This window comes from Lonchura striata, chromosome 1A (assembly GCF_050655825.1).
Source record: "Lonchura striata isolate lonStrDom1 chromosome 1A, ASM5065582v1, whole genome shotgun sequence".
Taxonomy (NCBI): Eukaryota; Metazoa; Chordata; class Aves; order Passeriformes; family Estrildidae; genus Lonchura; species Lonchura striata.
In genome coordinates this window covers 5,057,026-5,069,876 of record NC_140741.1, presented here as the reverse complement: position 1 = coordinate 5,069,876, position 12,851 = coordinate 5,057,026, and the positions used below count along the sequence as shown (strand labels likewise).

Genomic DNA, 12,851 nt, shown 5'->3' with positions numbered 1-12,851 from the left:
GTTGTGGAACTTGAGAGGAAAAAAATCAAATAAGCTACAGAATGTCTTCATCCCCCTAAGGCCAGTGGGATTCACACAATTCACAGGATCTTTCCTGTCTCAAAGCCTTTGCCTTCATGGTATACCCAGATTAAAAGCAATTCTTTGTTAATGGATAAAATTTAAGAGTACAAATAGGTTAAGAGTACAAATCCTCTCAGGAGCACCTGCTTTCTCCTGGATGCTGAAGCTGTGTAAGGAAAAGCACTGGCAATTGAAGTGCAGCCAACTCAGCATATTCTGCTCAGGAGGGTCATTTTTTGGTCATTTTATGATCTGCTTTAGGTGCTTGTATTTTTGATAGTAGGGAAAGTTCACCTAAATAACAGTGCACTATGTTTTCCCCCAATGATTTAATAGTAACTCCCCCTCCCCAAATTCTCTTTCTGTAAAAAACATATGGATAACATGCATGTCTTCACTGAACCAGAAAGTGTTTGTTTTCTTAATAATGTTCATCTCATCATAAGCAGCTGTTGGTTGTCTGGAGCAGCTGGGGACATTACTGTGGGACACTTCATTTGTTAACTCGGTTACTTTCTGCTTGGTTTGGCTTTTTCCTTTCCATCATTCACTCTATACCTTTCTGCCTCTCCACCTAGTGCTGCTCATTCTCCCATGCTCTTTTTCCTGCCACTGTTTTTCCCTTCGATGTGGTTTGTGGTGCTCCATTATTCCTCTTTTCTTTCTTGCTCTCCTTTTCCCTTATTCTGCCCTTTCCCTGCCCAATGCTTATTGGATATTTTGCCCTTTTCTCTCCAGTTTCAGCACTTCCAACTACTTTTTCCATGTTGCACTGTGTAGAATTCATTGGTTTTACTGAGAAGCATTTTGCTGGCTGTCATTTTGTCCACTGAATCTTTTTTTTTTTTAAAAAAAAGCTTCTTAAAGTAAATACAGGATGTGTGCTTGAAACAAAATAAACCTAGAAAAATGTCTTTCACCTTCTAGAACTACAGAAGGCATGAAATCCCTGGCTCTTGCTGTGGAAAATGTGTGCCAACTTCATGTAGCATCAGACTGAGAGATGGAAGGGTTCAATATCTTCAGGTAAGTTTTAAGCACTCTTTATTTTATTTATGAGTAAATGTAAATGAATCATCAACTTCTGTTGAACCCCAGGGACATGTATTTATCTTCCTTTTTGATTAGGCAACATGTTATTACCAGTGTTTTTTTGTATCTCGGAATAATTGATCAAGGAAGTTAATTTGTTTGTAAATAAAAAAATGGGTGACTTCATACCCCAGTGCAAAATCCTAGAGGGCCATTTTAGATTCAGGACTGTTATCAAGGAGCTTTACTGGAATATGACTTCAAACAGGTATTTAGAGGAAATGAAAACTCTCATTTAAAATGTGAAATAGTTAAATTGAAAATGTGAATTTTGAGAAACTTCTCCAGCATAGAATCATAGAATGGGTTGGGTTGGAAGGGACCTCAAAGATAATCTTGTATCAATGAGCAGGGACACCTTCCAGTAGAGCAGGTTGCTCAAGAACCACATCCAGCCTGGCCTTATTGCAGGATATGCTCTTAAACAGGAGTGGATATTTTTTTTGTTAAACTCCAGCTTCTGTTGCAAGAAACAGCATCTAAAATTTTCTTTTATTCCATTCCTGTGAAAAGTCTTAGATGGGGAGAGTACAGGAAGAGCCACAAAGCTGGGGAAGGGTCTGGAGCAGCTGGGGGGGGCTCAGCCTGGAGCAAAGGAGGCTCAGGGAGGCCCTTCTGGCTCTGCACAGCTCCTGACAGGAGGGGACAGCCGGGGGCATCGGGCTCTGCTCCCAGGGAACAGGGACAGGATGAGAGGAAACAGCCTCAAGTTGCATCAGGGGAGGTTTAGATTGGATATTATTTTTTTTTTTCACTGGAAGGATTGTCCAGCTTTGGCACAGGCTGCCCATGGCAGTGGTTGAATCACTTGCCCTGGAGGGATTTTAAAAATGTGTGGATGTGGCTCTTAGAGAGGTGGTTTTGTGGTGGATTTGGTTGGCAGTGGGAGGTTAATGACTGGACTTGTTCTGAAGTGTTTATTCTAAAGTAAATGATTTGGTGTGGGGATGGGCATGTGGTTATAGATATGTTTTCTAAAGAAGTTCCCAACTCCTCCAGAAGGTAAATAATTGTATATATGTCTCTTAGAAAGACAGATCACAGGCCAGACCCCCAAATCTCACATATAGAGAAGTTTTTTTTCCTAAGTTAATGGAAATTTCTTCCCTGTTAAGAGCTGAAAAGGTCAGGTTATGGCACTCTGGGCAGAGCTGTGATCAATATGGCCATGGATTAAACAGAAGATAGCGACTTTGTTGATAAACAAAGATTTCCATGTTTTATGAATGTCACCACCATGGTACCTTGAGACATCAGCAAAGTAATATCCTGAAAACTTCCTGTCCCCTGTTGCTTCCGTGTAAAACTAACAGCCCTTCAATCTTTCCAGGCAAACACATCCCTTCAGGATGGCTGTGACAGTCACTCCTGCAGAGTAAACGAGAGAGGAGAATTTATCTGGGAAAGGAGAATCACTGGCTGTCCTCCTTTCGATGCCAGAAGATGCTTGGCTGAAGGAGTAAGTAGTGAAACAAGTCCTGTTCCCAGGTTTCCTAATGGACTTATGTTCCTGGTTCCTTCTGTGTGCTGGGGTGGGAAACCCCAACCCTCTCCCAACACCTTGGCTAAACTGAATTTGAACTTCCTCTGAAATTCAGAAAGATGTATGTGGCAAGCACATTTCTCTCCCTCTCAGGATTTTTCATAGAGGTGCACAGAGAGAAAGAAAGAGAAAACAGTTTCTCTTTCCGCTCCTTGTTTTTCCCATGTGGAATGTGGTTGGAGAATTGGTTACCTGGGGTGAGTGCTTGATTGGATTCAGGTGAGGATTGTTTGAGCCTGATGGCCAATCCAACCCACCTGGGGCTGGACTCTCAGAGAGGGTCACGAGCTGTGTTAGAGTCAGAGAAAGTAGTATGTAGTTTTAGTATCCTCCTTTTATATATTATGTTAATGTATTTTAGTGTAGTTATAATAAAGAAATAATTCAGCCTTCTGAACTGAGTCAGACATGGTCATTTCTTCCCACTGGGTTTGCCTGCATTTACAGTAGATGTAGGCTTTCTCTGTTTGAAAATAGAAGCTGTTTTTCTGTGGGACTGTGCTGACTGCTGAGCCTAATTCCATTATGAATATGAAGCTGAATATTTGAAGTATCAAACATTTGCAAGTGGTTCTTTTAACAATGTTATCAGTTTGGGATCCAGAGCAAAACTGTATGGACAATGACACAAACTGAGAAATATGCATATGAAATGCTAAGACATTTTTTCTCTGCCATTATTTGAGGTTAGGGAAAGGAATTTTCACACTACTGCAGAAAGATCAAATTTCCACAACACAGTTTTTTAGCAGGATAAAAAACCCTGCACAAGGTACCCACCCATCTTTCTTGTGATTTGAGGTTTATTAGACAATGAGGAGCAGAGTGAGGTGTGAGTGTAGCACATGGGGCCTTGCACATGGGGTTTTACACATCTTACAGGTATTTATATCCACCTGCTCCAATTTTCTTGGGCATGGCAGGAAGCAGGGAACTTTTAGTAAAGCTTGTGGCCAAACCAGTCTGATCATACACATGAAACAAATGGGCAATTCGTGTATAATGTGGGAAAACTAAAGCTTCTACAGGGTATTTCTCACTTTGTGAAATTGTGATACATGGTTTTGTTGTATAAACAAGATTAAGAAAAGAATGCTGCATTATATTACAGGCTTTGGGTTATTTTTGTATTCAAGTGATGTTAATAGAAAATCAGTGAAAATCAGTTTACTTTTTAAACAGCATTGCTCAAACTGCATTTATTCTTCTCCTATCCCCCCAAACAGAACTATTTCAGCTTAAATATTAATGGTTTTCATCTTGTTGCAGATCAAAATTTTGCATGTAAGCTCAGGGGTTGAGTGGAACAATGGCATCACCCTGCAGTATAACTATTTCTCCATTTTGCATTTCACTATAGTTTTTCAATAATTTGCACTATACATATACTACTGAAAATTATATTCTGGATGATAGCAATGAAACAAGAAACAAAGTTTTATGGTTTTTCAAACTTACTTGACAGATGTGATACTTCTTAAACAGATTGAAACCTGAATGTCTGGTTTTCAGGAATTTATTTGTATTTGACGCCTTTATTTTAGAAAGCTCCTAATAGAAGGTGAGAGCAATATTTTCAGGTATTGAACTTGCTAATAAGTCAACCACTTCCAGTTAGCTACCATAAAATATCATCACAAGCTCAAAATCTTAAAATTTATAAAGAGATTATTAATGTAGATTTATGATTTTGTATAATATAGAAATTCAGGTTTTGTTTGGGTTTTTTTTTGCCTAGTACCCTGCTTTATACATCTTCTTTCATCAGATCAGAAGTATATCACTTGTGCCAAAATTTGAGTTGGTTTTTTTTTTTTTCTTATCATTTTAGGGCAGAATTGCAAAAATTGGCAACACTTGCTGTGACACATGTAAGTAGATAATCCAGAAATCTTGTATGGAAAAGACAGTGTGTAAGTACCTACATTTTCCATAACATGCAATTTAATGAACCAGAGCTTAGCAATGTGGTTATAATAAACCATCAAAGAAGTCCATCCTCTGACATGCTGCTGTCATGTTTTGTCATCTAGAACATGTGTTTTGACAGTATTGCCTGGTGCTTAGAAAGAAATAGATACTCTCCACATTTTATGCAGATGTTAATTATGAATGTTTTATTTTATTGTTCATCTGGTGATAACAGGAATGGTCCTGCACAGACAGCCTGACATGTCACATAACCTGATACTAGTGAATATGTGAGGAAAACACTTCATGAATAATAAATCAACTTAAAATTAATTAATCAAAAAAGCCCAACCCAGGTGGCAGTGATGTTTTGGATAACATATGAACCAAAAATAGTAGGGGAAATGCATTCCTATGGAACAGCCTGACTGCTTCTTAAATTTGTCAGTTTTAGGGGTCAATCCTGCAACCCTTAATTTCATGCATCTTTGGGTGGATAATCCAAATGTCTGTCAGACTGTGAGAGTAGGAAGGGTTTACTTACATAAAGAAGGATTGCAGGGTTGAGTTCTCATTTCTGAAATGAATCACTGATGCATTTGTGAGAAGATAACCTCTGTTTTCTCCTCTGTAATTAAAAAAATAATACTGTAGTTTATATAAAATTTAAAAAAATATATAACAAAGGATTGAAATTCTCTTTTAAGATCAGAATATCAACATTTTGCCTGTGTTATGTCTTTTAATTTTCTTATTTTTGCTATGCATGTGCTCATAAATAAAATATGGCCAGCATAGCAGCCCATCACCACACTGGCACAGGAGCTGCTGCAATAATACCCTTGATGAAGGATGGTAACTCCTAGAGAGTTTGCCTGTCTGGATAATCACTGAGCTCTGGCTTGAGAGATAGAAGTCAGAAAGCTATTGAGAGACTGTCATCAAATGGATCAAAGAGGTAATTTGGTTAAGGGAGCTTTAATCTACCAGGCTACAAGTAAGGAATACTCAAAATTATTTATTAACAAAAGCAGATTTTGAGATTTAAAAGACAGAGTAGTGGGCAGCTAGTGCCAATCACTGTAATTGAGGAGAAACTAGTTCCAGATGAGCACAGATCAATGCATAGATTTATTTAACAGAGTCATTTACAAGTGATACCTCCCTGCAGCAGCAAAGGCAAACTGATCTAAGTGATGTGCTGCCTGCCTAAAACCTCCCCTATTGAATGTACCTTCAAATCCTTATTCCCAATGATGTTTTGCCTGGATGTAGCTCAGTTTTTCGTGGACATGGATTACGTTATCTTCCAAGGTATTGAGGGAGTCTGTCTTTCTGATGTCTCTGTGCCATAAAGAATTGGAAAAAGAACTTGTTCCCTCAAGTCCAGGCTGATGCCTTTGGCTCAGCAGAGTCCAACAAGTCCTCGGGCAAAGGAGCTGGTTGAGGAGCCAGTTTCCCTTCCCTTCCCTTCACAACTGGACTTTTTTAGTTTGTCTGAGGGCATTGTTCTAGCTTTTAGGTTTGTGGGAGCACACAAGTGAACAGCTCCTATTTTTTCAGAGATTTTTGTGAGATTAGCCACAGGACTTGATAATAGGCAAAGGATATTCCTTATATTCCCACTAAACAAAGAAGTTGTATCTCTTTTCACTGATCTCAATCTCACATGTCTTGTTAAGTTACAAGCACTTGCCTTTGCAGAGGAGGCACAGTCAACAAAAACAGTAAATAACAGAGGTAAAGTAACTAGAAAACAAGTTAATAAGTCAGGATCAAAAAGGGGATGAAGCTGTGTTGAGGCTGACTTTTTTCTTTTTTTTTTTTTTGTGCTTTTCAATTGTGTGAACACAACTGTCCTTTCAGGTGGACAATTTTTATAAAGGAGTGATGAAATCATTAAAAGAGAAAGGGTGATTCTAGCCCTGGAACCAGAAATGAGCTGCATTTTTTTTTTTAATGAAATTTAAGGTTTTAGCAAGGCACAGAGTCAATTTGGTACCAGCATTCTGATGGAAAGCTGTGTTTGCTGGTAGGAAATGGATACCTTTCTTTTCCCTTTGTCTATGTACTTAGTTGTGCAGTTGCCCTGCTGAATTCCTTCAACTTTCCGAAATGTTTTGGATAGTACCTAAAAATCAGTCCAATATTCTGTTAAACACAGAAATTTCATTGGTTAGCTAGAATTGGGTATGAGCAGGAGTCTAAATTTTCACAGAGACATAAAACTATAGTAACACTACACAGAGCTGTTGTTGTCTATGCACAAAATACCCACTGAAAAAAAGCACTGTCTCCTTCACAAGTTGTTAGATGCAGACCAAAACACACAAGAGTTCAAAAGAAAATTTTCTGGATTAGTTTATATTTGGGCATATTAATGATGAGGTTCTCTTTGAAAGTGGGGGAAGAGAGTCCCAGTTGGTTATCAGAGTTAACAGGAGAATTGTTTAAGACCAGGGGAGAGGTTGGTGATCGATGGCCAAGGTGACTTTAGAACAAAGCAGTCAATTGAAAATAAACATGAGGGAAACCCTTCTCTAGTGGAATTTTAGGGCTGTAGTGTGAAATTGTCACACAACTCTGCATGACTTACTCTAAGGAGACACACCCAGCTAGGGGTTTTACCAGGAATAACATTTCACTGACGATGATTTCAGGAGTAAAGGGAAGTGAGTTACAAAAAGCAATTGCCAGCAGTGTTAAACACTTTTTAAATTTTTCTTTTTTTCACTTGGTAGGTGTGGAGGTGGAATGTCATCCAGTAAGTACCAGAATGCAGTATGGGAATATCAATGGATGTGTGGCTGAAAAGGAGGTGCCCATTTCTCATTGTGAGGTAAATAACAAAAATCAACCTCCCTTTTTCTTTCCCAAAAGTAAACCTTTTCTTCCACCATGGTTTCACTTTAGTAAGTGAAGCATCAGTTTCTCATTGATTGACTTAGTGTTAACCTCATTTGCACTTATTTCCTGAAGTAATTTGCTGATGCTGAATTTTCCCTGGTCAAACCAGCATGAAAAAAGGCACAAAGACTTTGTTCATCCCACCCTCTTGCTTCCATCAGAAATTAATAACTCTGAAGTAGCTCTGTTAGGACTTTCTACTTAAAAAAAAAGGAATATTTATCTTCACATTTGTGAAGCTGATTTTCAGCTCTGAGTATGTAGTTAAGCACCGAGCCTCTGGGTTGATTAGGGGAATTTAAATAGGTATTTAGATAAATGACATTTTAAAAGACTTTTAAACCCAAGTGCCAAGATCTGACTTGTGTGCCTTATAAGCTCTGGGATTCCTCCATTAGCCTTGGCACCAAGCTCTTGTGTTCTACATGTCTTGTGTCTTCCATAATCAGATTAAAAATTTAATTTTCTTCCCATCACTGCTTACACCTTATATGGCAACATCTGTTAAAACAGGAGCATAACTGCCCTTCTGGGTGTTCTCATCTCTGCTCTTTCCAAGATAACAAAGCCCCATACAAGGATTTTAATCAACTCTTGTGTGCAATCCAAATTATGGCATAACTAATAATTCTCAACTTCTTGTCCTGTCTACAAAGTAAAGGTCTATAGCCATAACGTCATGAGTATTGATGTTTCTCCTACAGAAGTCCAGATTTTATACTGGGAATAAACAGTATTAAGTACATTTTTTCTGAAATCCTCCCTGATAATTATAGGATATTTTAATTTAATTAGAAATAAGAGTACAAAGCCACTAAAGGAAATGGACTCTGACAGAGTGTTATGTGAGGCTACTTGTTTTGACATCATGAAGGCTTATAGGTTCAGGCTCTGATAGCTTGGTCTAAATTAGTTAAGTGGCCAGACAAGCAGAACAAGAAAAAATAGCACCAGCAGGGCAACACTGAGTGTGTGGGTTGCAGCATTTGGGTTAAAGCCCTTTCTGAATGCATGATAACCACGTTTTCTCAGAAGCCAACACCATAGCTCTGGACATTCCCTATGAGATTCTGAATTTTGAGCTCTTTTGTGTGTGTGAGCAGTTCCTTCACCTCTCCTTTGCTCTGCTTATGCTCATAAGAAGTTACTCTTTGAGCAGCACCCTGCATTCTGGAGTCAGGCACCTGTTTCTGAGATCATGTTTTCAGCAGAGCACAGAAGCTGGACAAAGTCACCCACGGATATCTTGAAGGAAAGAACCAGGATTCTGAGTGTCGTGAGGCTCTGTTCGAACTTCAGCTCTCTTCTTTTCCCATTTAGGGCAAGTGCAGAAGCATCACCATGTACTCTCCTCAGACAGGGCAGTGGGAAGACCAGTGCAGCTGCTGCACAGCCACTCAGACCACCACAGTGACCATCCCACTGCATTGTCCCAATGGGACTGTGGTGCAGCACTACATCCCCTCCGCGTCGCTGTGCGAGTGCCGTCCCCGCAAGTGCACACCATGGATACTGCCCAGAAGCCCAGCTGCTTAATCTGAAGCTTTATTAATGAAGAACTTCACAATGCAAGCCTCATTTTCTCTGTACACTGCCTTATCCATTAGAATCTTGAAAAATTGTATCGACGCAGCAAACAATAAAGCTTACCAGCACAACAGAACACGGCCTGATTCATCTTGGGGTGGATTGTAGGAGAGAGATTCCCTTCATTTCGCTGTGGGAGTTAATCAGCATTATTGAAAAAAATCCCAAAAGAACAACCACAAATAAATCATGCTCAGAAGCAGTTGCTTATACTTAAAGAATATTCCCCAAATCATTTAGTGTTCTCTGCAGAGACATTAGACTTTCATTTCCCACTTCAGTCCTCAGTGACACCCTGTGGACTTATAATTTTTTGCTCTTTTTCCTCCCATTCTTTTCAGGAAGTACAGTAATTATGGGATAAGGCTTCAGAGTAAGAGTAGGATGTTCGTGGTACACAAACAACACTGGTTGTGGCTCAGACAATCAAATATCTTTATGCAGTGCGTATACATGTTTCTCCTGAAGCTGAATGCAAAGAAGCTCTGTGTTGAGGACTGACTCTGTAAATTCTGCAAGTCCTTAGGACATGTGTACAGGTTTAAGGACAGCTCCTACTTCAGCCCTAGCCCGGATGAATTCAAGGAGAAAGCTCAGTGGTTGTCTCACTTATTTCCATGTGCCTGAACTTCACCTGTTGCATTTGTTCCAAAAGTTGGAATTAATTTAGATGCATAATTTGCAGTGGTAGGTTTAATTTAGTTACTGCTGCCAGGCATATATTTACAAGGATTTAAATTCTGCTTTGTCTAGTTGGGCCATGGAGCACAAAAGATCCTCCAGAGTCTTGGTCCTGGATGAATCTTGTGTCAGTGAAGCAGTTTCCCTGGGAAGTACTAATTTCTCAAAAATGTGAGAGAGGGAGGACTGTTACTGCCATGTGTGTTTTTGAAAGACAAGAATTATTTAAGCTTCTTGTTTAACTAACAGTTTTAAAATAATGAATGGCACTTTGACATGATTAAATGGGTCAAAGCCTCTCCTGATCTGCAAGGAACAGACAGAACAAACAGAAACTTCCTTTGGGAGCAAACAGAAACTCCTGTGTTTTCAACTAAAAATAGAGGAACTAGGCAGATCCCTGCTGCTTCTCTCTTGCCAGTCAGTTGTGGATTCAACAAACCCTGAATTGTGAGCCTTGTTTTTTTTTATTCTTTCAAGCCACCCTTTATTGCTGCACAGTTGTAGAAGTGCAGGCCTTCCATGCATCTGTCTTCTGCTACAGGCCACAGTAACACCAGAGAGTGAAACCCAATTTTAATTGGCACCAGCCCCACTTGCTGCAGTAGATTTGTCACCAATTTATCTCCACCCACATATCTGTTCCTTCCTGTAGCTGCTTCTAGATATTAAGCTCTCTGACAGATGGATTTGGGTCACCCAGGTAGTCAACAATTCATCTGAAGCTGAAGATCAGCAATTCCTGGAATAGCAACCTGCAACATCAGAGAGGAGCAGAGAGAAGGGAGTAAAAGGCAAATGTCATCCTCTTCTACTTACCATGGCTGGGATGTCCCTTTGTTTCAAGCCCTGCCCTCACCCAGACTGACCCTTCTTAGCTCGTGAAAGCTGACGGGATTGCAGCCTAAGGCTTCCTGGCTGCAGACAGGTCTTCTAATTAGATAATTAATTGTATGAGTCAGTGCAATGCAGCCCATGAGAAGAACACTTACTGGCTTTACTTACAGCAGGGAGTTCTGGGGACTTTGGTGTGGTTCTAGATGTTGTAACTCAGGCCTGGCTACTACCTGTGTATTCCAAGCCCCCGTCATGAGCAAGGCTAGAAGGATCTTCCTTGAAAATCCTGTTGTAGAAAGAGACTGGCAGGGAAGAAAAAGCAGAATGGAATGTTATACCATCTTCTTTAACAAGCTGAGGAGGTAAATACATTTCTGGCTTTGACTTGCTGGCATGAGAATCAAACCTTTTCAGTGAGTCTGCCCCAAAAGAGCTGTCTGACTTTTGCCGAAGGAGGCAGTGGGCTTGGACCTACTCTGTCTTTCACACAGGCAGCTACAATTACTGCAATTCCAATACTTTCAGCAGCATTCCTCACTGGCAGGTGTGAAGAGCACAGTCCTGCCTACCATCAAGTGTGCCAGCACATCACACAGTACTCTACATCTGACTGCTCCATTGGCATTCTCCAGCAGAATTCTCCAGCAGAAGCCAGGCTTTGAGGAATGTTGTTTCACAAGTCACACATACTGTTTGTGAGCTTTGATGGTTTTGAACTGCCTTGGCCTTTACCTTTCCACCAATGATTAAGAACACATCCCACCACTCCAGAGCACCAGCTGAGTGTGCCATAGGATAGATTTACAGGAATGCTGAATGGATTTGGGGAGGAGTCTTATATAACTCCTTAATAATTCAAAACATCTAATCTCTCTGCTAAATTTACAGACTTGCAAGCACCACTCCTTGAAACACGATCAGGTATATTGGTATTATTTGTCACAGCACTGCATTATCAATTAACACCATACCCAGGTACCTCAGGAAAGACAGCGATGCCAAGATATGATTTTCTCTGTTCCAAAGTCTTAAAAGTAGACTACTTCCATTCTAAGCAGCTGGATGTTGCTGCCTCTCATATTGCTGTGTATATTATTTATTACCTGAGCTAAGTGTATTACCTGTAACACACCCATCCTTATGGCTTATGGAAGCTGGTAATTGGAACCTGCACAGGCAGAGCTGTAAGTCCACAGGGATCCCAGCAGGACCTGGCTCTACATTCCTATAATATTGCAGAATTAGCCAGGATTTGCCTTTGTGGTTTTGAGCTTACTTGGAGCAGCATAGATTGTGGATGGAAAATAGCAAAAGTTTCAGAAAGTTTTCATTTCCCTCTCCCTGAGATAGGTGTAGAAAGCAGGAGATTTGTTCCCTGTCTAGGAAACAGATTAATTATTTTTAAAATTCTGAAAGAAGTTTTGAGTATAACATAAGATATTAGATACCTGTTGATATATTGGTTAGAAGATAAGAAATACCATTTTAAAGTAGGGACTAAGAAGACTGGGGGGATTTAATGCATTTAAAACCCCATATAAATTTCTTAGTCTTGCTGAGAAAATTACATCACCCAGCCCTAATTTTGGGAAACAACAGCTGTACTGTTCCCTTTATGCACTCAGCAGGTTTGATAGTGCAACAGGGTGCATCAGCACATCTCTCTGTGACAGAGATAACTTCTACCCTTACCAGCCATGACACAGTGCACTATCCTGATTCACAAGGTCACAGAACCACTGGACTTTAGTCAGCCATTGAATAAATCCATTTGTCCCTGTCACACTAGAGAAACCATCATAGTGTCATAAACAGGCTTAAAGGAAAAAAGATTTGGACTCAAATTAGTTACCTCTCTCTCCAGTTATCATTAGGAAATAAGAGTCCTTTCTCAAAAAGAATTGGTCGTCAATAACTTTTCTTCCCTAAATGTTGCTTCAGTTGCAAGGTTGAAGGCTAAGCAGGATCCATCACCTGTTCTGATTAGACAGTTGATTACAAGATAATCCCCTGAATATTTAATGCAGAAATGACAGTGCATCCAGGCACTGAGGTAACTTGAGTACTTGAAACACAACCTTATAAAAAGCTTTCTGCACTTACCTCCTACCTGGAAGCACTGTGAAGCTCTGTAGATACAAAGACACTCTTCCTCAAAGAAACCACTTCCAAGACAATCTGATCCTCGAGTGCTGATTCTTTGGACAGAGCTAGCTCTGCATTAGCCTTT

General features: G+C 39.9%; 1 protein-coding gene and 1 long non-coding RNA gene across 4 annotated transcripts in view; one reads left to right on the top strand and one right to left on the bottom strand.

The window, feature by feature from the left end:
* The window catches only part of VWF (von Willebrand factor), a 130,038-nt gene extending 120,859 nt beyond the window's left edge, over positions 1-9,179 (top strand). For all 3 annotated transcript variants that reach the window (XM_085568519.1, XM_021540069.2, XM_085568520.1), the window contains 5 exons: positions 991-1,089; positions 2,486-2,614; positions 4,530-4,569; positions 7,351-7,448; positions 8,837-9,179. In XM_085568519.1, the coding sequence (XP_085424645.1) occupies positions 991-1,089; positions 2,486-2,614; positions 4,530-4,569; positions 7,351-7,448; positions 8,837-9,052 (582 nt within the window). In that variant the 3' untranslated portion in view covers positions 9,053-9,179. The remainder of the gene's footprint in view (positions 1-990; positions 1,090-2,485; positions 2,615-4,529; positions 4,570-7,350; positions 7,449-8,836) is intronic.
* On the bottom strand, positions 9,047-12,836 carry LOC110475715 (uncharacterized). The gene is made up of 3 exons (XR_002466311.4): positions 12,725-12,836; positions 10,777-10,923; positions 9,047-9,233 (listed from the first exon to the last, which is right to left on the bottom strand). It is a non-coding gene; the product is annotated as an uncharacterized LOC110475715 (long non-coding RNA).
* Positions 12,837-12,851: the final 15 nt, after the last annotated feature.